General features: G+C 39.6%; 2 protein-coding genes across 3 annotated transcripts; one reads left to right on the top strand and one right to left on the bottom strand.

Annotated features, from left to right (window-relative positions):
* Window positions 1–2,551: 2,551 nt before the first annotated feature.
* On the top strand, window positions 2,552–3,180 carry LOC108068714 (male-specific sperm protein Mst84Da). Of its 2 annotated transcripts, none has more exons than XM_044394951.2 (2): window positions 2,552–2,707; window positions 2,762–3,180. In XM_044394951.2, the coding sequence occupies exon 2, from the start codon at window positions 2,768–2,770 to the stop codon at window positions 2,948–2,950; it is 183 nt and encodes a 60-aa protein (XP_044250886.2). In that variant the 5' UTR covers window positions 2,552–2,707; window positions 2,762–2,767; the 3' UTR covers window positions 2,951–3,180. The 2 variants fall into 2 exon arrangements, with proteins under 2 accessions (XP_044250886.2, XP_070073149.1); XM_070217048.1 differs by having other exon boundaries at window positions 2,611–2,707; window positions 2,752–3,180.
* Window positions 3,181–3,574: 394 nt separating this feature from the next.
* Window positions 3,575–4,439, bottom strand: LOC108068711 (protein CDV3 homolog). The gene is given in 2 exon segments (XM_017158439.3): window positions 3,575–4,321; window positions 4,324–4,439. Coding segments are annotated over 2 exon segments (717 nt in total). The 5' UTR covers window positions 4,382–4,439; the 3' UTR covers window positions 3,575–3,662.
* Window positions 4,440–26,947: the final 22,508 nt, after the last annotated feature.

The raw sequence follows: 26,947 nt of genomic DNA, 5'->3' as shown, positions 1-26,947 counted from the left end.
TGCAGTCAGCAGAGCATGGAAAGCTTTTTAGGCTTTGGTTTAAATTAGTTGTAGGCGTTTTTGGTTTTAAATTTATTTTCTAGTAAAATAAATTGCGATTAAAATTGAGTATTAGCTTAGTACGAATTAATAAGGCATATGTAAGGATTTAGGGTTAAATTCTCTTTCATTCGGATTATGGTGTTAATATAATCCAGCTATATATTTCGACGAATTCTGAACAATACACAATGCAAAGTCAGCACACACAATGCTCGTTTCCCCAGGAATGGATGATTGGCTGTAGACAAACTCCGTTTGGGCGGATAATTGCTGGCGGGGCTTTACGAGTCCACAAACGTCTTTACATCGCCGGGCTTTTTGTTCACTGACTGATTGATTCGCTGAGTGATTGAGCAGTTGTTTGGCTGTGCACTTCAGCAAAACATTCAATGCATAACTACAATGGGCATAAGTTATGCTTCGCAGGAGAAATCCCAGCAGAGAGAGTGAAAGGCGGAGTTCACTTGACTCGCTCTAGTTCCCACACAACGATAATCATGTTGTTGATGCTGCTGCTCAGATACGGCACCCTCATCCTCATCCACCGACTGATTCAGACAGCATCCATTATGTCTGGCTGAATTATTCAGGCAGTCAAGTGACCACAAACAAACCTACTTCTATGATATTTTACATTAAATATGAGTAAGAATACAAAAAAAAACCTTAACAAAAAAAACAGTCAAGAGGAGAAGAAAATAAACTAACTATAACTAAACTTTAATTTATTTCTTTTTTCCAGTATATACCTGTAAGTGAAGTGAAATCACCTGTTGCTCTCATAATGAAATGCATTAAAAATCGCATAATAAATAAATAATTTAGCTTTTATTTATTATGTAATTATGCAGTATTAGTCATTATTAACAATTTTAATGGACTTTTCTTCCTCTTTTAAGCTGTGGCGTACAAATAAATAAATCAAAAACATAAGCAACGGAACAAAAAACTTATCGCCCCGAAAACTTCCGCTGCACGGACGCTTATAAAATGGGGGACATTGAACTTCTCAGCGCGCCTGCCAAAGGCAAAGCTCAAAAACTGTAAAAATAACGAGAGAAAAGCCGGGAAAATTTAAAAAAGAAAGAGAAAAAAGCCACATCAACACGAAACATTAAACTTCACAGTCACAACATATTCAGCTGATGCTTTTTCCTTAAAGTCGCCACAGAGTTCAAATCGAATGGGAGCGCACGCGCCTGCAAGAATGCAATGCTGTAATTCGAGACCAGCACGCGATGGAGATGATGTTGGGATAGGTGTATTTTACGGGTTATTCGGTGCCTTTGGATCGGAATATAAGCTCCAAGGCAGTGGGCTATTTACGAAGAGCGGAAGTGCTTTAATTTAATGTTGGTTAAAGATAAGAAGCTTATCGGATCGAAGGTATTTCGTTTTTTCTTTACTTAATGCGATTAGCTGATGGGCTAAAATAAAATAAATAAATAAAATAAATATCTTCCACTTTTAATCTATTAAATTTAATTACACCGATTTTCTCTCCATTATTTTAAGACGTAACGTGAGAAATGCTGAGGCAATCAGCTCAATTAGCTATTGTATAAGCACTTTTCACACTCCCGCGCCAGTCAAACAAACACAAAACTCAATTAGATGCCATAACTAAATAATCACAAACACATTTGCGCCAACAAGAGCTCTTTTCAGTGGAAACCCAACTGCCGCCGACCAAGAAACGTGGCTGAGTACAGGCAGAAAAAAACAGTAAACAGAAAACCGGGTCAACAACGGGAACAACATGAGCAACAATTTTGAAACAATGAAATGACGACAACGACAGAAGCGGCAGGGCATGCCTGGAAAATTGCTTGAAATGCTCGAGGAGCCAGAAACGAAAATGGGGGAAAGTCGGGAAGGTCGGAAAAGTGGGTGGCTGGAGCGGAGGCATTCCAACATGTGACGCACGTGACAAAACTTGTCAAGTGACTTTACTTCACTTTGACTGCGAATCCCGGCTCCGTTGTCCGTAAACAAGAAGACGGATTCCCGGCTGAGAAGAAAAATAGGTTTGTGTGCATTGTCCCACCACAAAATGCTTAAGAAAACTCAGCTCTCGGTAAAAAAGGAGAGGCGGAAAGGGAAAAATCAGTCGCGGACTATTCCAACTTGTTGCGCCTCTGGCTAAATTGTGACATACCGAGGGAATGAGAAGTCCTGCGGGACGCACTGAAGTATTTTAGGAAGAGCTCTGAAGAGGAATTCTACGGGACACCGAAACAATCCGGAATCAAGAATATAGGAATTAAATTAGGTCTTTCAAAAATGCCATGATATAATTACACTAGCTTACAAAATAATATTTATGAAACGATTTATAGAGGATATTTAAATATTGTTTTTTATCCTCTTTTGGTCGTAAAGCCCAACTTTAATTTTTTTAATCCATCTGAATACATTATAATAAGATAGAAATTATAATACAATTTATTATTAATAAAATAAAACAAAATAAAGTCGGTCATTAGCATGCCATGAAAAGCCAATGTAGATGGCTATGAAATTGAAGTCGAAATTTTAGAGCTTAGTTCACCAAGGGAGTGGTTCGAGGGGATCATTCTCGTTTTGGCTCTCTAACAGCAAACATCTTTTTGGACGACTACCAAATTTCTTGGACTAAAAATCCTACTTCCGTAAACAGGCTAATGTGAGTGTGAAAAATTCGAAATTTTATATTTTAAAAAATATTAGATATTTTTAGAACAACATGTGCAACCCCGGAATGTGTTCAATGCCCGGCACTTGCTGTGGACCCACCGGAGGCCTGGGACCCTGTATGCTGTGCGGACCCTACAATGGCCAGTGGTTCCGGTCGATCAACCACTGCTGCGGTCCCTGTGGACCCTACGGATGCTGCTCGTGCTACGGGCCCTACGGCGGACATTGTTAGCCTGCTTAGAAGGAAAGTAGGATTTGCTCATCCACAATTCTGAAAAAGGAGTTACGAAGGCTCATCGAAAATGATATCCCATTCGAAGAAGCTAGCCAGCAAAGTGGATCCAAAAATTTGTGTTTGACGAAAATTGTCGGGATATATCTCGTTGGGAAAATCTGGCGGGGACTCTCTATTTAATCCAACAGCAATAGATGTTAATAAATTTTGCGTATTTTAAAAAAGAATTTCTGTCTCTGACCCACAAAACATTTAATTTTTTTTATATTAATTTCATCATGCGGAGGAGAAAGTGGCCTTGTAAATAATTGGGATCGTTTAGCAGCCTTAATTATTTATTAAAAACTGAATTCCTGCACAAATTGCTATCGAAATTCCACGTCGACCAAATTTAAGAGGTCTGCTTGGCCTGTTTTTGGTTTTGCCTACAGTCCACCGGGTGCATTTAAGGCTAAAACCGATTTGATTGTAAATATTTGGCTCGTTTACGGCTAACGACACATCGGGGACCAGCCAGAAAGTCGTGTAATGCTAATGGGCCTGTTGAGTGCAAATTTGTTTAGGAGTAAAAACACCACTGAAAACAGAGGGGAGGTATGCTTTCATTTTTATTTGAGCGAGTTTTAGCTTCAGACCGCCCACAAACAATAGATCTCAGTTAACTTTGAAACAGCAACGGTAACTTTAAACATGGTAGCGACTTTCTCGACTACTTTGTGCGTTTGGTTGGCTTGGAGCCGCTTAGAGTCGGGAAATATTCGGGGCTATTGAGATCGGGGGCTTGGTGTTTGCCCGACATCTTGGAGTGAGTTTTGCGTTGGCGGTTCTCCACCTGGAGGCGCTGATTGAAGTCACCTTGGCTCTGGCGCAGAGCGGGGGGAATGTAAATCTGGCTCTTCACCTCGGACGGTTCTTGCTTTTCCGGCTGCTGATCCATCACCGGATCCTGCTCCAGTTGATTCTCAATTTTCTGCCAGGGACAGGAGGACAAGCCATCACCATTAGCCTGACCCACGTCGATGCCATCACCTCCAGTATCCCGCTGCTCCGAGTCCTGACCTTTGACCTCGCAGACACCGGAAAATTGAGTGAGCATTGTGGAGCTATGACTCATCTGAATGCTACGGCGCAGACTGGTATACTGCATGCGGTTCTCCTCTGTGAAATCACACCATTCGTCCTCCTCTTCAACGGCTTCGTCCGAGAAACGAACGCCGAACTCCAAGGGTTTTGCTATCCCAGATGTTGAGGATCCCGATCCCTCGACGAGAGCCTCGATTCCCAGGACCTTATCGGGATCAGCCTCTGTGGCCAGCTTTGCGGATTCCTCCAGCGTTTTGTACAGCTCATCGGTGGCCAAGTAATTTGACTTTTTTTTTTAGATTTCTTATTGTCCTTCTTGGCAAAAAAATCTTCAAGACTGGACATTTTGGACTATTTCTGTTCAGCTTGTGTTTTGGAGAAAATCACAATTTGGTGTTGATCTTTATGATACCAAAATTTGTTTGAGAGTGACTTCGGGCTCTAAAATCGTTTCACAAGGCATGTGCTAGTAGAATCAAGGCCTACTTTTGACTTCAATAATTGATTTTGGAAAAAAAAAATTATATGTACAGAAAAGGGCGCATTGTTTCTATAACGGAGCCTCTAATGAGCAAAAAATATTTTCTCCGCTAGATGGCGCCACTTCATGCGACTGCCGGCATTGCTGCTTGTATATCTCCACTCTCTCACACTCATTAAGCCGAGAAACGGCTATTATATATTTAATTTTTTAACATTATCTCATTAAACCTTATATGCACCTTAGATTTTAAAGTTAAGCCCTCAAAGCTATATTTTTTTTACTCCGCAGCCATGGCAATACTATCTGGTCTCTCAAAAGGCGTAATAACATAATTTGAGACATGGCTACTGGTTACTGTGGGCAATGGTATCTGCTATCTGGTGGCATATGCCACTAATTAGAATTATGTGCGCTTAATGCCAGCGGGCCACGCCCCTTTTGTGCAGCCAGTGCAGTGCACACGACCACTTGTCCCAGTGTGTGCGTGGGTTTGTCTGCGAGGAGAGAGCCTTTTTACGCCAGTGTGCCGTGTCACGAGTAGTCACATATGTTCATTATGTTTGCCAGCCGACAAGTGGGAACCTCTACCCACTTTCCGCTTCCCAGTGGCGCCCGAGCAGGGTGGTCCTCCTCGAATCCTCGACGTCTGCTTGAGTAATTACCAGAAACAGAAAGAGGAACGCAACGTGAATGCAGTGGCGGCGGGATGCGAGTGCAGGTCGTCCTTGTCGTCATGGCAAAAGCTTTTTATGAAATGACGATGACATAAAACAAATGCGCTGGTCAAAAGACAGCCAACATACACACATATGGAACATGTTCCTACTTAAATTTATTATTTAATTAGTGCGACCTCATGAGTGTCGGTGTGTGGGGTGTGCCTGTGCGGGTGCAATGCGTATTTAATATAAGATGATATGTAGAAACGAAATGACTGGCACTCAATAGTGACTTTAATTAAGATATACAAATAATACAAAAGTTAGATAATGGACTTTATCAAATATCTATAGGTGAAATGGAAATATTACCAGTTTATTTATGAAAAGTAAAATGCAAAAACGATTTGTTCTTAACTTTGAATTTACATTTTTGTTTGAAATACAAATCAGATTCTTTTTAAATTCTTTCTTTCTTTTTAAACGAAAGTTATCCAAACAAAATGTTTCTTAGCCCCGCGGTTACTTGAATTGGCCGCATGCATATAGCCAATCAGTTACAAGGGTGCACCTGCAATTGTCAGTCTTTAATTAATAATTATTCAATTAACACCAGATACACCAATTAAGAGTTCAAAGTGAAATTAAAACTTGGCCAGGAAGAGCAGGTCTAAAAAATATGAAACAATTTCTTTACTGTACCTACACTTCCTCAGTTTTCAATTAAAAATTTTCATTTGGCCCCCGGGGAAAGTAAAAATTCTGATTGAGGAAGCTGCCGGGTTCAAAGAAACATTCCAGTTTACATTTAAGGGAAATGAATTTATGCACATCGGACTTAAATATTCCCTGGCATGTGAGTCACAGGGGCCGAACAAAAAGCACAAACTGCATAAAAGTGTCGGGGCTGTGAAAACAGTGAAAACTATCGGAGGAAAGCCCCAAACCAGAGCCATCAAAAAGCCATGACAAGTCAGACGGAACAGGACAAACAGCACAGCACAGAGAGATGGTGATGGGGGGTGGTTTTCCAGGGGGTAATCAACCCTGATCCGGAAGCGAGACTGCTAAAAATATTGGCGCCACTTTGCCGGGACGTCTGGCCGGAGAGTTGGCGACGTCTGCTTCGGATCTCTCAACTCTCGACTCTCCTGTTATTGTTATTGATTTCGGTCCGGAGTTTTCATCCACCAGGATGCATAATTCGGGAACATCCTTGTGTGGTGGCGTTGATGACATCATCATCGGTGGTGCGCCATCAGTAGCAGTTTTCAGTTCCCAACTTTTCCATCCAGTTTTATTGTATTTCATCCCCCGCCCTGCTCTCTCGGTACTTTGTAAGCTTATATGGGCATTATATTTTTATGCTTATTATGCGACTCGATTACTTTAAAGCTGTTTATCGCCCGCAGCCGCAGCGGAGTTGACATTTTATATTTTTTCATTTTTTTACTGACAATGAGTCAGTTGCTGGCGGCCACAGACCGACAATTTGTAGTAGCCACACAACTTACAGCCATTAAAGCAAAGTGTTACAACACATATTTAAATTACAGACTTTTCCGCATCACGCACGACCCGCCGCCTTTTACACATGCTCGCGCTTTTCGCACCGCTCGCCTGCCGCCTGCGTGCCGTGGAAATTGTTTGGGAAATTACAAATTTCTTCTGGAAAACTTCGCATCACGCTTCCAGAAACGTACACAAAAGATACCGGGAAGGGCGTAATAATACTAGTGAGCGATAGGCGGCAATCGGATGGGAAACACTGAAAATATATCACCTGACAAATCATTAAGTTTTGTTTAGATTTGTCTATTAATTAAAATTATGTTGTATACTTAAAAAAAAACATTAATAAAAAATATGTTAATAGTTTTCCTTTTCTTATACAAATATTTGTTTGTAATTTTATTTTAGTTGTTAGTATTAAAGAAAATAAAATATATTTAAATATATTTAATGAAAAAACAAATTATAATTGCAATACTAATATTTATTGAGCTCAACAGTTCAATAAATTAAATTAAAATTACATTTGTGATATTTGGATCCTCACTTCTTTGAAACTTAACAATCATTTCGATTTGTGGCACGTAAAAATATGTTCGCATTGACGAACTAAAATTGTTGTATTGCCTTTATCCAATTTTCTGATTTGCCTTCGTTTTATTTGATTTAATCAATGTGCATTGCCATTTTCCGGCACACATTTCCCCTCAACCGCCACCCCCTTCCAACATTTTTCTTTTGGCGCTTCCTCTTCCTTTTTAACGCTTTATTTGTTTGTATTTGACTTTCGCTGCGTGGGCGTAAAATGACGCGAAGGAAGCTCGAAAGGTAAATACAATTACACTGAGTGCTCCTGCTCCGGATTTTCACCGCCTCACCTTGGTCTATTGGCCAACGGGAGGGAAAAACAGATAAAAGCAAATACCTAGACAAACAAATCATTTGGAAAACATTTTTGCGCACAAATCACATCAAGGTGCAAAAATTATTTACGAATATTATTTTGGCAAACCCAGTGCGGCAAACGAAGCGTTGAAGATGGCAAAGTGCACAGAGAAGTTCGACGGATGGCTGGATGGATATACATATAGATGGATAGAACGAGATACAGATAGAGCGAGATAGCAAAGTGCCAAAAATGTGCAAATGGAAAGCCAGTCGAAACGTGAAAAGCGTGAAAAGTGTAAATATTGCCACTGCCATAATATTTGTACGGAGATGTATTCTTTTTCTTGTTTCCCTCCATCCATTCTCCACCTCCATTTTGTTGATGAGTGTAAGCCTCAATGATTTTCGGCAAGGACGATGAAGTTGTTGACTGACTCATTCAGTAAGAAGTCTGGATAAATGGCAGGCTGATCCAGAGTGATGAGATTGCGTTCGGAATGTATAGAACATAAACAAGAGAGAACGCTATAGTCGGGTGCCCCGACTATCAGATACCCGTTACTCAGCTAAAGGGAGTGCGAAGGAGATGGAGAAAAACTTTGATCCGCCGTAACTTTTTAACGAATGGTCCGATTTACAAAATTTCGATAGGTATTGATAAACACAATAAAACTGCATTTTTACTTTTTCAAAATATTGAAATTTTTAAAATTGTATATAAGCGGTTGTGGGCGTTAGAGGGGGCGTGGCACCCTTTTGAAACAAACTTGCGCTGCTTAGGAACTCCTAGAATCTGCATGCAAAATGTAAATCTTCTAGCTTTTATAGTTTCCGAGATCTCAGCGTTCATACAGACAGACAGACGGACAGACAGACAGACGGACAGACAGACAGACGGACAGACGGACATGGCTAGATCGACTCGGCTAGTGATCCCGATCAAGAATATATATAAAGTTTATAGGGTCGGAAACGCTTCCTTCTACCTGTTACATACTTTTGCACGAATCTAATATACCCTTTTACTCTACGAGTAACGGGTATAATAACATCTTGAAATAAAATAACTTCATTTTCAATAGTCTTGACTTACAAACCAAATCTCTTGTTGAAATATTCAGAATTCTATCATTCATATCATTGAGAAGTGTATGGTTGTTAAATGATTTTTAGAGATTTTATAAACTTTTCTCAAGGGTTAGGCACAAAAATATAAATACCTCTCAAATAATGTAAATAATCCCCTTAATACCTTACTTTTATGGACCAAAATAATTGCAGAAATAATCAGGCTCCCAAACAATGCACGAAAACATGTACGCTAATGCTATATACATATGTGGAAATAGCAAAAATATTTTATCCAAACCAAAAGTGAGTTGGAAAGTTGGCAGTCACTTGCACTTCCGCTTACAAGTGTTGCCTTTGGGAGGAGTGGAGGCACAGATTATTATAATAAAACAAATAAATAAAAGCCGGAGAGAAAACTACTACCGCACATGGAGAGGAAAATATTTGTATTTATGGCGAAAAGTTGTGTGTGCGGTGGAAAATACGCTAGAAAAACAATGCTTACTACAAGTTGGCAAGATTTCTGTGGAATGCAAAAGGCCATGTCTATGTGCTTTTTCTGGCGTTTGTACTAAAGCGATTGTGACCCACATACGCTAATAATGTTTTCGCAGCACTTCGCACAATAATTTCTTCTATGTGCTTTTTTCGCTGTTTTCCTTTCGCCTCTTCGAATGATAATTAGGTGGGTATTACGCGTATGCTTCTGGCAAATATAAACCCTTTGAAAGCAGTAGCTTGAATATTACGTATACGTAATGTTTACTGCCCAGAAGGGTTGAAGGTAAGTATACAATTAAGGTATAAAAAACAAGCCAGGTTTATTTTTATTATGGGTAGTTGACCCATATAACAAAATTTAAGTTCCAAATCCTGTCGATGAAATACTGAACAAAAATTAATTCAAATTTATTTAATTCTAAGTTTAAATAATTAGAAAAATAAATTGGATAACCTATTCCCATTGTGCACATCAAGTGATGGCAGCCCAGAAAATCGCTGCCATCTTGCAGTCAATTAAAGGACAATTAGGAGGTCCACTTGACTTACGGAAATTGAACCCCGTAACCCCAGAGCCAAGCTCCGAAAATGTGCAGTGGCCTCTATGGTAGCATAGTGCATCCCTTTATCTCCGTTCATCAGCCGAATTTGCCGACCAACCCAAATGAGTGCCGTAATTCGGTAACCTTTGTGATCCGAGTCCCCGACATGCTGCACTTCCAGCTGAAAATGCTCCTCCTCTCGCTTCCAATCTAGGCATTAATTGTGAGTGGAAGGCCTTTTGCAATTTTCACTGGTTCCGGCTGCAAAAGTTCATTTGGATAATCAGCTATCTTCGCTCCGAGTCCTTGCCTGCGCATACGAGTCTACTCGTATGTGGGTGAGTCAGCAGCTCTCTAAAACTTTTCTGACTGTGGAAAATTTATGATGTTTTCATAGTTTTTCTTTTTCCGCCCCCGAACGTCGTGGTGGGGCTGTGCAAAATTGTCGATCCTGCATATTTGAGTTTTTATCCTGTGGTTTATATCATTCGCAAAAACGACAAGGGGAGCCGGAGCCACATAGAACCGAAAAAGGGGAGGGTAGCGGGATTTCGGGGGCTCTGAGACAGCGTTTGCGGTTTATTAATATTTTTGACTGCCTCGATTTGCTGCCACTGTCTGTGGCTTTGACTTTCACAAAAGTTTACAGACACCCTTGTGGGGTGGAGCGGGATTGGCTTTTTGATTGGGGTTTAGCTTTGTCTGAACTAGAAATAGAAATATACAGCATATTTTTGGTATTTGTTTAATATGAACTTTAACTTATTTTACGGGAACTCATGATTAGCGAAAATTAAAAGTGGGATAGGTTAAGTAAGCATGATTTTAGGATAGGTTTTTTACAATAATTTAATAAAAGGTATAACAATAAAATTGAGATGGATTACTGACCTGCTGTATTAACATATCTTTAACATGTCGGAAAATAAATAAATTTATTTTGATTAATTTGTCGTATTGCACACTTTTTTTAGTTGAGGCATTCAAAATATTAGTACAATGTATATTTAAAAATTCTTGACTTAAAACCTATGTAAATTCTTTGAATCCAATTACTGATTTATTATGCCACAGAAGTGCATTATATTTATTATATTTAAGTTTACAGCTTTTCTGGACAAAACTTCAAAAGTGCATGACATATTTTCTGTTTCCTAGAGTTACTTTCAAAAGTTCAAGGGGAATACAATGGAAACTCAACAAATCCGTCCAGAAAACAAATAAATATTTGGGGCAACTATATCTTTTGTGGCACTTGTCCTGTAACAAAAGTTTAAAATGTTTTCTTGTTCTATTATGTGTGGGTTTAATTCGAGCTGCAAAACGTCGACGAAGGCATTTCCCCAGAGACCTTCTGGCAAAGTTCGTGTATGGATGTAATAGCATTAAATGCAGTTATAAAATATCTTTATCTCTGTATGTGTAAGAAAGTTAAACTTTTCGTCGTTTCCCGCTTTTTGCAGCTCTTGTTTACTGAATATGAGTGCCATAGTTTACCCATCAAATATCCAAAAAGGGATGCTTGTATGCTGAAGGATGTGCCTTGGAAGTGACACAGACATTTTCCGGTGAAGACTTGTAATTCTATAAATATTAAAATAAATGATGAGCAACAAGAAGCTAATTTTTATGTTAATAACTTGATAATTATTATAATATAGATTTTTGTATTATTTTTATCACATATTATCTAATGTTTTTACTATTTTTTTTATATTATTTTGTTTAAATTGAGAGATGCTCATTTAATCTTAAGAAAAACATATATAAGAAGTAACAATTGAGATACCAATTTATCAGATAAGAAGCTTTCCATTTAGATTGCAATCTGGTAATTTAAATACTCACTTGTAATGGCAGCACACTTCACACCAGACACATTCACCATTTAAACACTTGCCACACCTTCGCGCCCTCGTCGGCCATTGTCTGCGGCCCCGCCCACTCGGTCCCCGCCCCCGACTATATAGCAGCTAATAAACGGTAAATATTGAAACATTTAAGCGCACGCAACGCAGACAGGACTCAAGTGAGACAGCACTCGTCGGTGGCAACTCAAGTGTAATTTCCATTGTTTGCGCTCGCAGATACAAACTTATATGGGCACGCAACGGGATATGGACGTACATATGTAGATATAATAATTATAATGCAGCGATGACAGAAATATGAAGGACCTGTGGGGAATGTTTCAGTATTTCAGAGTTAAAGGGCAATTAACTGCAACTGCATTTGGTTTAAAATCGAGTTCTTGTCAAGGATAAAGTTATATTTCCATAAATATTTTTCTAGGTACCTACATATATCAGAAAGAACTTTATTTATTGAGGGTATCACAAATATTAATAACATTTATTATTTTATTACATATTGCATTAATCAAACTTATATATGCAACCTCTCATAAGGTTAAACATAATGCATTTCCTCAACCATAATGTTCCAATGAATTTTTCTTTAATCAGCTAATCAGTCTTCTGGGACTATTTTTCACCTGAACAAATCCTAAAGTCTTTACTCACTCTGGCTATCATGTACGAAATTAATCTCATATTGTGTTTATTAAAAGTGAAATGCCAAACTACTTTTCATGCCTTTTTGCGTATGTTAATAACTGTTTGTTGCTCCTCGACAAGCTGTTATTTTGTTTGAAGTTGGTTGTTGTTTGTTGTTCGGCGCCCGCAGCTTTTGCGCTGGCCTTTTGGCGTTAGTCAGTCAGCTGCCGCGTAATTGTTGCCACTTTCAGAGTTGCCCGTTGTTATTGTAGTTTGTGGCTTAATGGCTTACACATCTGTGGTTGGTCAGTCGGTTATGTCAGTCAACAAGTCAGTTATATAGATCTTAAATGATTTAATGGAGGTAAGTGGGTAATTGTAATATTAAACAAAGTTCTTAACAAATCCACTTAAAATGTTAGAATTTTTAGATAAATTTCTGGGAGTTTTAAATATTTATCGACGGTTTGTTTGAATTTTAAAACTCATTTAACGCGTTTATAATTAATTTTTAGTATTTTCTTGCTGTATTTTATTTTTAAAACATTTTAAAATGCTAATAATGTTCAGTTATTCCCAAACCGAGTGAATAGCTGCGGTTTCGTCGTTGACATCGTTAGTGGTTAAACTGCATTACCCATTTCGGGTATTTGCTTACAGACCAACTCCGTTTTCCTTCGCTTATTTTGGTATAGGAAAACATCTAGGACCTTCAAAAATGCTTCAGGGCAATATACGTACATATGTAACATGGTTAGGACCGTAGACCGACATCGTTGCTGGCTTTTAAACCCCTCCGAACGTTGGCTCCTGTCTCAGCTGCGTTTGGCTCACTTTCAAATCAATTTGTTGTCTTTTCCTGGACAATGCAAATGACTTGTTTTTGTTACTCTTTTGTTTTCATGTGTTTTCAGTAATTTTTTTTTACATTTCCCGGAGACTTTTATACTGGAAGCGAAAGCCACTGACCATGAAATTGAATGACAAGCTAAATCAGTCAAGCAACGAAATAAAATGCTACACTCACAGGACACGAATGCCCTTCGTGCAGATGTGTGGGTGAGATGTGTTGGTGTGTGGCGTGTGTGTGGGCCATTTGCAACTATTTTGCGTACTGCCTCAACATCATTTGTTGCGAATTTTTCTCGCTCTCTCTCTCTGAATCTGGTATATATAGTATATATGTATGTGGTGGAGCAATCAAAGCAAACATCAAATCAAAATAATGCCATCATTTATTTTCAATGAACTTTAACGCCACTTTCACTGCGAATTGCAGGCAGACATGCAGAATTCACAATGGCAGGCGGTGGCTCAGATCCGGATTTCCCCTCAATCCACTCCAGCAGCCCCAATCCGCAATCCTCAATCCCGGGCTGTCATTGATTACATAACAATGGATAAACATTCTATGCCCATGGAGGAGGTGGCAAACACACAGCCTCACACACAATGAGCGAGGAACAACAGCGGAAGGCCTCAGCTGGATGCTAAAGCATTTCACATCAAAATAGTAATGAAAGTCATTCATATGTTCGGTTTTTCTATTTTCCATTTCCTTTCCCGACTCTTGTTTTCTTGTTTTCCTACTATTTATATTTTTCCCCCCTTTTTTGGTTGATGGGTTTTCCTGCAGGTCGCGTGGTAGGCATGGAATTTATTGCATACTTTTAGGCGTTGCATAGTGGATTCGACGGATATGGGATATGGGAGTGACGTGGGGTCTGTTGTTCTTCGTTTAGCAATTAAAGTGAATGGGATTTTGTTGTTCTGCCGAAGGAAGTCGATTTAAGTTTTAATAGCTGGGCCATGCCAGATTGAGATGTGTTCTTAGCCCAATTGATAAATGGCGGAAAGCTGATGGATTGGAGATTGTTTAGAGTGTGTTTGGAATTATTGAGTAAGGTACTTCTTATTGAGATATGGTTTTACCTTATGGATTGTTTATACACCATTTTTTACTTACAACAGTCGAGTTCTATTATATAGTTTAACAAACTAATTTTAATTACAGGTGTCCCTTCAATTCTTTGATTTATAAAACGCGAATTCTTTAGCCTCTTAAGCAAAATACTTTATTTTTATAAATTCATGGATGTACTTTAACCGTTGGTTGCCACCAAACAAGAATTCTTGAGCCTCATAAATAATCATAATTAATTATATTTTATTATTAATTCAACTCTAACAAAATGGAACTTCTTCAATATTCCGTCCTCAGAACGCGAATCCTTGAGCCTCATAACTAGATCGTATAATATTTTATTATTATTATTTATTTATTATCTATCAAAATTAAAGCTTTGCCATACACCGGACGTACTTTAACCATTGCTGGCCACCAAAGTTTATGGCCTCAGCTCTAACCCCCACCAAGCAATACTTGACTTATGGCTGTCCAGTTCGGGTGAAATTTGACAAGCGCACATTACTCAAAACGCGCTCTACGGGGTGCAGCCACAAAATGGGGGAATCGAGGGTCCTTTCGGGACGAGGCTCTTGCCACCTGCAAGGGCACGCACAGACACATACTGACAGTTTAACTGTCATTAATAAAGAGCACCAGGCAGCGGCACACTCGCACACCCACACATCCACATGTGCGGAGACTCCGCATAATTGATGTGTTTTTGTGAGTTATGTCTGAGCTCGTCGACCCGGCTCACTGCTGACTTGCCAACTTTCTGGGCGTCCTAGTCCTGACCTCCTCACTCATGGCCTGTTGTGCTACGTGAATACTCGGAGAAATCCATAAGCCAAAGTGATAAAATTTTCATGAAATTACGGCCTTCTACGGCCTTTGACTACAAAAAAATCTAAAAAATCATGCAGTCTTATGATGGTGGAGATTAAGCCATTTAAACATAATTATCAAAATTATAAAACAATCATTTCTCTTAGGAATAAAGGTTATAATTTCCTTGTTCTCTTAGTTTCAATTTTGAATTTAATAAAAACAATCTTGAATTTTGTTTAGTGTACAAGTGTGTTTGGCTGGTGTTATCAGTGCGACGGGGTGCTTAGAGCGTTTCCGGTTCCGTCTCGACCGCCAACCGCCGGCTGTTGTTTGTCCGTGCTGAGTGATGACTTCAAATTGGCCATCTCTGATGATGACGGCATATACGTGTAGTCCTTTGTATTCGATGGCCCGTTTACATGTCGAAACACATGTGCGAATGTCTAAATTTGGCTGAACGCAAAGAAAGTTTTTCATTTTCGTAGCCATTTCTTTTGACGTGATTCCTGGAGAGATTGGAAATGTTTATTACTGGATATGAAGAAGATATAAGTCGGAAATTTGGAATAAACGTCGGGGCTTTATCACTACTTTTGAAGTTTATCACCTTAATGCTTTGAGTTTTGGTAATTAAATTTCTTTTAAATTAGAAAATCTATTAGACTTGTATTATTAAATTTTATTTTTCATACACTGTAAATGTGTAAGATTTAACTTTACCCTATATTAAATTATAATGTTGCTATTGACCAATTACAATCTTATCCAAGGGACTTCAATTACTTCGGAACTCTAATTGATGGCAGGGCATGTCACTGGTCGTTTTCCCTTCGTTAATTCAACCTATCTGGCTGTTATTCATGAATTCAGCACCATTACCAATTTCTCAGGTGTGTTCCGACCCTGACCATTTGACACCACCAACACCCAGAACAGCCTGATATACACAATCGCACCCACCTCGAATTCACACACCCACTCCATACTGTGGCTTTCAGCTGGGCTTGATAAATGATGCACCATTTGTAGGCGCAGCTTTGTTAATAGAAACAAATTGCCGGCCTTTAGTGCAGCCAGGTGGTGATGAGGGGGGCGGGACGAAGGTGCGACGATTAGTGTTGCTTATTTATAAAAATTATACTCCTACAGTTGCTGGCAAATTAATTAAAATTGATTAAAGGTATGTGCGTGTGTGCAGTGTGTGCGTTTTGCAATTGGCTGCTAGTCAAATGAAAAGAGCGTTTGGCTTTAGTCACAGTTAAAAACTAAAAGGTTTTATGACCTTAAAATATGGCATAAGTTTAATGCCCAGTTTAAATTAAAAATGTTGTTTCATTAGATAAAAAATTTAATTTTTAAAAATAAAATTAGTTAAGATTTATATATTTATTTATCAATCGGTTTTGAGGGTATCATTTATATAGATTAAAATTGCGGTATTCTTAGCTTGCCAGACAATAAAAGATTGAATTTTTTTCTGTGCATTTTAATTTAAATATATTTTCCCAGGGCTTCGCGTCTAGTTTCTGCCTTTCATTCTGTTGCTGCATTTAATTTCATTTAATTTTCAGCCACGCCCCACATAACATCACTTCTTGCTAGTCATTTTGGCAATCCACCACTGATCCCAGCGCCCTGCCCCGCCCCCTACCGCTCCGCCCCCAATTTTCCAGCGCCATCATCTTCTGGTGGCTGTTGCACTGCACGCTTTTCACTTTTCATGAATAATAAAGTGAAAGTCTAGTTAGTTTGGCGTTTTTCAGCTCACTACTCGACGGCGGCTTCCTGGCGGAGAACTCTGGTTCGGGCTCTGGCCTCGTCACGCCCACAGCTCACCGCCCCCTGGCACCACCCCGCTTTTCCTCCACCTCCTTTTCACCTTACCAACACACTGCAACGTACATTTGTAATTTCGTTGCATACTTTGGCGAGCATAAAAACTCTGAAAAGGCGGCACCTCGCAATTGTTCGCCAGGATGCAGAGGGATAAAAAGGAAGGTTCGGGGGCTTTTCCAGTAAGTTTTTCATTTCCTTGTTCCTCTGGCTGCACTTTCCCTCCATTGTTGTTGCTCGCCTTATTGTGTTCCGTATTTAATGAATAATTTTTAATAGCTTCGCTATTGCCTCTGGCATCACTTGCCGCTTGTTGGCGCAAAGGGGCATAACGGAAACTATTGGCCCTAGAAGTGGATTAATTTGCCGGCCAAACTTTCCGGCAATGATGAAACGAAATTAAGTTTGGATTAAATCATTGCAAAAAGTTGGACACGGCTGTTGTTTGTGATTGTTCCCGAGTTTGATTTAATCGAGTTTTTTAAGTGTTATAAAAATTGTGTTCCTACTTTTTCTTCGTTATTTTTAAACACAAATAAAATGATTAAGAAGTGAAGATTGAGAAAATTGTTAGCAATTTCCTATTTATGTAACTTAAGTACTTAAAAATACAATTATTGAGTGTTGAACTTTGAACTTTGAAGTGTTAAACTATAAAAACATTAAAAATAGAGTTTATGTCAAAAGAACTGCATTTAGGTCCCAATCGAGTCATATTTCAAGCCATCTCTTTCACATCTCTCATTTTTACTCCCTCTCGTTTTATGTTCACCTGCAATTTCCGCTCATAAAATTCAATTATATGCACTTGCCGCATAAATTCCTTGAGGTGCACATTTATTCCTATTAGGTTATATGCACCCTGACCCGCCATCCTGTTATCCTGCTCCTGCCATCCTGTTATCCTGGCACTCCCTCTACTTTTTATTTGCCACTGCAATTGTTGCATAAATCAAGGCGAGTTTCACGCATATAAACAGTGCAAAGTGTGCGTAACGAGCGTTTCAATTTAAGAGCTAGACTTTCATTTTTCTTTTTGGTTTTCTTCCTAAATTTCTGTGTGTTTTTTCTGTGTGTTTTCGAATGGATGAGAGGGTGAGCGGCACTGGGAACAAATTCAATTTTTCATTTTGAGAGCAGTCAGATTGCTGGCACTCGTGCCCTCGACCCGCCTGCAGCTCCATTCCGACAGTTTGAAAACACTAAAGTTGAATTACAATTCCAATTTTTTCTCCCTCGCACTCTGCTGGGTTTGGGTTTTGTTTCCTTCATTTTTGCCGTCGACTTGGTGTTAAGAGATTTTTATGTGCCTACGTATTTGAAATGCTAAAATGATGTATGGCACCCGGGCCAGACTAGAACTCTTTCCCCCTTCCCATTTTCACATTTCCCGTTTCCCGTTTTTTTTTATATTTTTCCTGTGTGTGTAAAGGGAGAGTGCTATAAAATGTCCATTAAGCTTTTCGAGGAAACCTGCTGAAATGCACTTTTCGCATTCCAAACTGCCAACAGGTTCACTTGACGAAGGCCAAAAGGAGTAACTCGGAGTTGGCTTTGAAGAGTGGTTCGCGGCCACTTAAATATTTTCTAGGTGAGAGAAAGTAGGCTTTATGGGGGAAAAAATGTCTACAAAGTTGATTTTAAAGCCAATTTGTTATGACATTATTGTAAAATCAATGTAAAGAAATTGCACGTATTATTAATACTTTAATTTCATATTTATAGATTGTTTATTATTTTTACTTCCTTGAACTTTCTTTTCCTGCCATTTCTCAAGTCACGCTTCTTTTGTGGGCTAATAAAAATTTATTTATTTCGCTCTTGTAAATCACAATTATGCTGTCATCTATTAGTTATTAATACAGATGTGCTTGGGCCATTTATTATAAGCGCATAAGATTAATGATTGCAAAGTTTTCCACATAATCAAGTGATTTGGGTTTTCCTTTTGTTGGGCTTTCGTATTGGCCCCTCCTTTTTATTTGGCTTGAGGACTTATTCCGTGAGTGGGCGGAGTGGACTCCTTGTTGTTGGTTTCCTTGCCAAGGGGAGTGACCTCAAGCAGACACAAAAACATCTTGATTTGTCAATATTTTATTTATTGCCCATTGTGTGTAATTAGAGCAGGCGTTTTATCGTTGATCCTTGATGTCGGAAGGGGATTATTTTGTGACCTCCGGCTATTTTCTGTGCCTACGAGTTTTGTTCGTTTGATTGAGATAATCGCAATTTGTGATGAATATGAAGGCATTTTGTTTGAGTGCTAAGCCTTCAGAGAGCTTATAAAAGCTATTTCTTATATTTAATGGATTTACAGAATATTAATCAAAGAATTTCGAAATGAAAAAATCGTATAAGTTAAATGCCCAATTAAAGACTCTTTTATCCACCTTTATTTGGCTGTCCAACTCATACGCAAAAACAGAAATTAGCTCTTCAGACTAAACAAAAAAACAAACAGTATCTGTTACCTGTTATCAAACGGTTTTTCGCATTGTCCTGCCATCAATTATGCTGTTCTCTGAACAACAGTCATAACAAAAGACAATCATAATCGGCTGGCGGGAGTTAAATGAATAGAACAAGAGCCGGGACACAAAACGCAATCTAGCGAATTGCCGCGGGATGGGGCGACCTTTGACCAGACAGCCGAGCAATAACCAGACGCGTTCAGCTTGATGACCCCAATAGAAATAAAATGCATACTTTTTGCAACATTTGCCTGTGCTGTCCCCTCTGAAACAGAAAAAACCAGAGAAAAAGCAGACACTACCCCTTCGGACTATTGAAACAAACGTGGCGCTTGAAAAGGACATTCGCTGCAAGTGTCGCGCATCGCAATCCTGCTCGCTTTATACTGGCTTGGACATTGTCCTCCGACTGCAGATCCTCTGACCCCCGCCCCCTTTTTTCCCCACCCATCTCACTGTCTGCCTGCACATAGTTGTGGCTTTTATTGTTTTATTTTGGATATCCTTTGACTACGTTGTTTTCATTCGCCTTTATTGCTGGCTTTGTTTTTCGGCTGATTGTGCGCGGTTGTTTCGGTTCTGTCTTAATTTCTCTGCTGCCCTGTGGTGGAGCAACTTTGCATAAATGTCTATAAATTTAACACCAGCATTATATTTGCTCGGTGCCTCCTATCTGTTGGATTTTTACCCCACAACTGTGAAGGGGGTTACAATTCAATTTGGGACGATAACGTGACAGTGGGACAGCGACACAATTGCATTTACCCCTTTCCTCCTCCCAAGTGTGTGGGCCAAATGGACTTGGCTATAAATTATACGACAGACAGTGGAGTAGACTCAGGGGGGTTAACTTTAGGACTTCCGATTATATGGACTAAAAGGAACTTTAAAACTTTTATTTTGACACGCCAATTCTTGAGAATAACTTAAACATTGTTGTTAAATGCTATAATAGTTTTTCTCTGTCCCAATTTCTTCAAATTTTAGCCGCGAATTCTTCAACATTATTTTCTTTAAATACCAAGACTGAAATGTTAAGTTCTACATATCGAGCTGGGAACCTTTAAATTGTATATTATAATCTATAGTAGTTTTCTTCATAATATCCCCCCTCAAAGTTTTCTGCAGGCACCCTTGGCTCCATTTCTATATTGTAACTGCATTGCCAATGGTTGGTGGCCAGGTATGTGTGAAACATTTGCACTCCCCGGCACACGCATGCAGACTAATTTGCGAAATCTGAATTGTCATATCAACAGATGGAACCGAGCACCGAATGGAGCTGAGATTGTTCCTCCCCTACCACGCTTCTACCCCCTTCTGACCCGGCTCATGGCGCCTTACGTTAATTGCATTGAATTGGGACAGGTTGGACGCCTTCGTTTCAGATGGAGCAGAGGCAGAGGCGGAGGACCCTTTTGGAACTGCACCTGCATCCCCCTCGAACCCAGGTGCCCAGGACCCTTGACTGAAACTGTCTAATATGCTAATTACACTGCAGGCAACAATGCTGAGTGGGCTTCACTCTGTTCCCCCCTCTTTACCATCAGTGTCTGTGACTGCAATGCGTTTTGGTCGTTCATTTGGTACGGGATTTGAGCAGATTGAGGGACATATAGGGCATACAGAGTCCTTTCCCCCATGCACCCGTCTCCATGTCCTTTCTCGTTCCGGCTTCTCTGTCTGCGACTAAGCCGCTTTAGTGAAGTGCCCTTTATAGAAGTATGTGTACCGGGAGAAACAAATTTGCTGCTTTCTGCCCGTTAGAAAATGGCTTAAACCCATTTTAAAATAGGTATCTGTATGGAAAAGGCAAGCAATTACCTATTTTCTATATTTTTACACAGTTTTCTTAGTCACCCGAAAGGCAAGTCCTTATTATTTATTTTTAAAAATCAACTTAGGAACAAAACTATTATCATTTTTAATTCCTGGATTATAAATATAAAATAAATTAATTAAAATATTTACAAAATGTTCAAAAGAAATAGAATCGAAAATATCGAAAGTACACTCACACCTTACATGTTCTGTGTTACTGTCCAAAAATTTTCCATTCATTAGGTGATTTCATTAAGTGTGATTTGATAATGCCGCAATTACCCATCCCGACCTCATAAGTTCATTCGATTAAAGTGAAATTTTCCTTTCTGTACGAATGTGTGTGTGCCCCGCACTGCGTCTGTCTAATTAATTATACTTTTCAATTGTATCGCAAACAATGACAATGACATTTGCCGGCACGCCCCCATCCCCTCCCCCTTTGCAACGCCTTCAGTCGCACTTTACCCATTTCAGTTAGCTGGTTTCGGTGCGGTTCGCTTATCTATGTGGCATACTTTTGGCGCTTTTCGCCTTTCGACGCTGCAGCGTCAAAAGTTTTCGGTGTGTGTGGGTGAAAAGTTGAGGGTGGAAATTTGCATGCGCCATAGATAAATGTTTGTCAGAGTCGCCTATCGCGATTTCCCATTCCGCCGCTGTCGCCGAAGAAAGAGACAGAAGAGCGCCGACTCTCATTGCGAGATTAGTTAAGTTTTTCACCAAAAAGATTATAGACTTTATAAATTAGTTTGCTGTTTGCTAAAGAGTTCAAGGAGTACGTTAGACATACTTACAGGAAATTATATTATAATATTGTATAACAAACAGTTTTACAAGTAGTGCTGCTTAGGGAAGTAACAATATTTCGAAATTACGTATAATAATGATTTTTTATAAATATATAAATATAAATATATATTTAAAAACATTTTCATATTTCACACCACAAGGTCTAGGTCTAATTTAAACATAAGCTGTGCTACTCTCAACCACTATTATCTCTAATAAGCTTCCCTTTATTTACGCCATGATTATACTGAAAATACATCTCCCCCCGGCACACAGCCATTGGGTTTAATATTCATTATCCATTTAAGTGCAATAAACAAATGCCGAATGCACTGGGTATTTACCGCACATCTAAATTAGAGATCCCGAACTGAATCAACCATTGATAGCCACTTCACTTCCGTTGACGCTCTCCCAGTCCGCGTCGTGTAATCAAATTCGACCGATTGTTTGTTGTTTGGCCAATATACATAAATATATGTTTATAGCCGGCCAGCGAGCGATAAATGCAATTTTGATATGCCATACCGCAGCTGTCAATGACGGAATAATGTTTTCCATAATTTTAAAATGCTTCCCCCGCCAAATAAATTAATCGAAAATGCCAAAAATGGGAAAAAGCAATGGCAGGCCAAATAAATGCAAATTAAATTATTTCCACTACCATATATTTAAAAAGTACATATTTTATGGTAGATAAATTAATATTCATCAGGGTTTAAGCTCGCTTAAGCCAATTTAGAGTTCGAATCGTCATTAAATTATTATTTGACATGATTTAGTTTCAAAATCGTTGTTTGCATTAAACTAGTGTGAGGAGTCGTAAAACTCCCCACAAATCTCGAGGCAGGAGAGCCCCTAGCAACAGCGAAGGCAGCGAGAATGCGGCAGAATCCGAGGGCATCCAGGTCCACCGGTAAATTCTGGACCTTGGACCCGGCTAAAGCGGAGAGACCGTAAAATAACGGTACCGCGTTGGACCTTGGACCCACGCCGCCAGAGGGCAATGAGGTCGAACGGTGAATCCGTGGACTTCGGACCAGCACAAAGAGGATGCACCGTGAATTAACGGGACATCTTGGACCTTGGACCCGATGCGTGCCGTGTGCAACGGGAACTAACGGGACACACGTGGACATTGGACCCTAGCGAGCCGTGTGCAAAAAGGGAAATAACGGGACCCCGCCGCGGCCTATAAAAGGGACGGCGCAGGCGCAGCTCGGGACAGACAACCAAGATACGCGAGCGAAAGTACAAGTGAGACAACCCAATATCAAGATTCAAGTGCGAGGATTCAATCGAGTGCGTGACCGTGAGAGTACCGAGTAACCGAGTGCTCAACACCCAGATCAAGATACCAGAGTCAAGACGCTAGGCCAAGGCTGAGACTGCAACGGTGAGATCTGCAGGACGCAGAGATTGAAGTGGAGACGAGTGCTGGACAGGAGCAGAGTCGAGAGAAGGACGAGCTAGAGAAGGACGAGCTACCGGCAGGGTAAGCGCGGATCAAGAGTTTGTGCCAGGCGTCGGGGTTACGGTGGACTGACGATAAGGCTGAATCCTAGGATTTGACCTGTCGGGCCATTTGTTTCTCAGGCTAGAGCCAGACCGACCTCAGGGAATACGACGACACAGGTGGTCCCAGGATCATTCTGGTCGGACCCGAAAGGAAGGTTGTGCAGACTTTTGAGTCCTACAAGCCGGGTGGAACTGGAGAGCCGCCGTTGGAGAACGACGCCGCAGGAGTCCACCAGTAGCACGAAGAGATACGAGAGCAGCGACGCCGTCGAGGAGCGCCGCAGAGAATCGTACGAAGGGAATCTTGAGCCGAGGAAGGCACGTCGCCGACCCGACAAGCCGCTACAGCCAGCTGACGAAGAAACCAATTCCAGCGAAAAGAAAAACTAAATAAAGTTTTCCGATTTGTCCCAATCGGATATCTCTGCATTTTTTTGGGTCACGGGCAGTCACGCAATACAAATTTGGTGGGACGAACACACAATATCTCTGAGCTAGTCGCGGCGTTTACGTAGCGATCAAACAGTAGAAAACAGTTCGTTACACTAGTAATATCATTTATATTAAATAATACATTTCTATTAGTTTTAAAAAACTTACTTTTATGGTACAGCAGTATACAACGATTATTACCTATTTACATTAAATATTAAGTAATAAGTAAAATAGTAGTGCCAAGATTAGTCAATATTATTTACATATAGAAAATGTTTGTTTATATGTATCTCATATATGCGAAAATGTCCCTGCGAAAGTCTAAAATCTTACAGATGCCGAAACTTCATTTATTTCATGAAAGCTAAGCTCTCCCCTTCCGTTGGATGAAGCCCGAAAGATGCCAAAGTTGCTGAAACAATGTGAACCATAAGCCGAGCACATAAATGAAATCGTGCGTAAAATGCGAACAAAAGGAACCCGTTTGTCGTACCATATTGGAGCGAATATTATTGCAAAAAAAAAAAGAGGGGAAAAAAACAAAAGTCAATACGTATGAATATGAAAATTGATGTATGAGGAAATTGCAAAGGACACGCAAAGCATTTTGTATTGCCGAGCTGAGTGATTGAGGACGGGTAGCAAATTGAGAACTTCGAATTGGGATTCTGATTCAGATGGAGGGGCCTGGGTTTTCAGGGGACGAAGTAAAATTCCTTTGAGTGGCAGGGGCTGAGAATCCGAACAAAATGAGCTTTGATTTTGATTTTGGGAATAGGACGAAGGAAGCAGCAGTAATAAAATTTGGACTGCTTGGCAATTTTATGGGCTTACTGCCTGGCAGGTACTTTGAGCATTTGCAAATTTAAAATGTCCTTATTTTTTTTTTGCTACTTTGCATAACTAATTGTTGCTGGCAGAGGCAAAGAAACCGGAGTTGATACTGAATTGGTTGCACAATCTCGGGCATTTCGTTATCAAATTACACATGTTCAATTTCAACGTATTATTGAGTGATTTGCATATTGACTCGAAGGCAAACCATATGCTCGAGATGCTTGAATAATCTCAAAAATTTGATTGAGTTTAAAATGTAGCCGAGTTGAAAAATATTTGTCTTGAATATTTATTCATAGCTTAATGCTTAACTAAGTTTGCGTTATTCGCATGAATAACTTTTCAGTTTCTTTTCGAAATGCCTCACAATTGTTCTTTGCAAATGTTACTTGTCACTTCCTGCTTAAATAATCCCATTAAGAAAATCAACAACTTACGAACTTCTGGAGTTTCGGTAGTTTCATTAAGGAAAACAGCGCTCTTGCCATCTTCCTTGTTTTAACTACTGAACATTTTAATTAAAATTTCGCCGCAATTTTTCCAAGTTCTCCTTCTATATATTTTCTTATGGCAAATTGTCACATAATTTTTCAAGTGTTATTTAAAATGCATCTTCTAGTAAATGATGTGCGGCATTTTAATTAGCTCTCCTTCCCAAGCAAAACTAATTCAATTTGCACTTGGCAAGCAAGCAGAAGCACAAAGAGAGGAAGAACCTCTAACACGAAATTTGGCTGCGTTTTCTTATTCTCATGCTATTTTTTTTTTGTATTTTTTGCGACTTCAAAGACAAGCCAAGACGGTTGGTTCTTCGCCTGGTTGAAACGACTTAACGACTTCTGCTGCCTGGCATACAAATTAGGTTTTTTCCTCGCCGACAGAACGAAGGAAATGTAGAGTAAAGCAAATTTCACTTGAACGTTTTTTTATTTTATTTAACTTTTTCGGTTAACCGAAAAAATTAAAACATCATCATTTGGTGCACTCAGCCAAAAAGTCAAGTCTACTCGACTCGAGTCAAGTCAAGTCAACTCATCTCATCTCAACTCAGTCTCTGGTCGGTGTGTCTGTTGAATTTCAATTTTGCTGGCCTGCCTTGTCACCCCGAAAAGCCCAAAAAGGCCGGAGTTCATATGAAAAACATTACGCATACGCACGGTTGCACAATTTTAAATGGCACGCGCACAACAAATTTTCGCCACCGAGCAAAATCAAACCGAGTTAAGATTTTTCTTTATCTCTCTGTTTGACTAACCAGCCGTGTTTTCTGAGCGGCGGATTAGTTAACTACTTGACAACACCATCCAACATGAAACTCCCCCATGAGTCTTCGCTTTGAATCAAAGTTTTCCCACGGGAGGCTGGGTAGACTTTGTCTCATGTGACGCTGTCGGTGAACATGGATAACATTTGTTGCCTCCCTGTGACTCGGCTTCTTCTCCAGGTGATTCGCAAATAATCAAGAAAGTTTTCGTATTAATTTGTGAGAAGCTTTACCCGTGTTGTTGTCTTTTATTGACCCCAATTTATTCAGACCACGTTGGCTTCTGGTTTGGTTGAGGAAACTCAAAATTTGTCAAGGATTTAGCGGCAGATTTTGCTACGGTCTCTGGAATGAAATAAAGACAAGGAAAGAAGATTTTATCCCACCTTCAATTTGGAATATAACTTCACTCTTGATATGGAAAACAACTTTTTTTGTTTGTAGCGATATTTGTTATAAATCTTTACATTTTTGGTGTATTTAGAATTTTATAAAATTTCTAGGTCTCGAATCCTTGCACTTTCAACTTAACCCAATGAAATTGTGGTTCTATTAATTTACGTAAAATAAGCAATGAAATATATGAATCGCATGCTTTCTCTTTTATTGGAATCCATTTGCCTTTATGGTGCGTCCATTCTCGCTCGACATCTCAATCAAAATCAATTAACGCCCCCAACGTTAAGCTACCGATTGTTGCCATTTCATTTCCTCCCAGACATACAGATAACACAGTCCCTTAACACCCGACTGCCCGCTGCCTAACCCCCTCCACCCCCTCCTATTCAGCTTGTCATATGTTACCCTGGGCAACGACAATGGCAGGCAACAAAAGCGCCTGGCATCAACTCCTCCAAATGAAGCCAGAAAGCAACGCAAAACAAAAAAAAATAAATAAACCAATAGGAAGAGTTTCAAAGATTGAAGATGGTATACCCTTTTTGATCATTATATCTAAACGCGAATTCTTCAGTCCAATTCGTCTATATTCGTCTTAGAATAAGAAAGTTTTATGAGATTTTATTCTAAAAAAAAAAAAAAAAGAGAATTTTAT

This window comes from Drosophila takahashii, chromosome 2L (assembly GCF_030179915.1).
Source record: "Drosophila takahashii strain IR98-3 E-12201 chromosome 2L, DtakHiC1v2, whole genome shotgun sequence".
Classification (NCBI taxonomy): Eukaryota; Metazoa; Arthropoda; class Insecta; order Diptera; family Drosophilidae; genus Drosophila; species Drosophila takahashii.
This window is presented reverse-complemented; position numbering and strand designations above follow the sequence as displayed.

Bases quoted from the DNA above. Each gene is read 5' to 3' on its own strand.
- LOC108068714 (XM_044394951.2), top strand. From the start codon at position 2,768: ATGTGCAACCCCGGAATGTGTTCAATGCCCGGCACTTGCTGTGGACCC.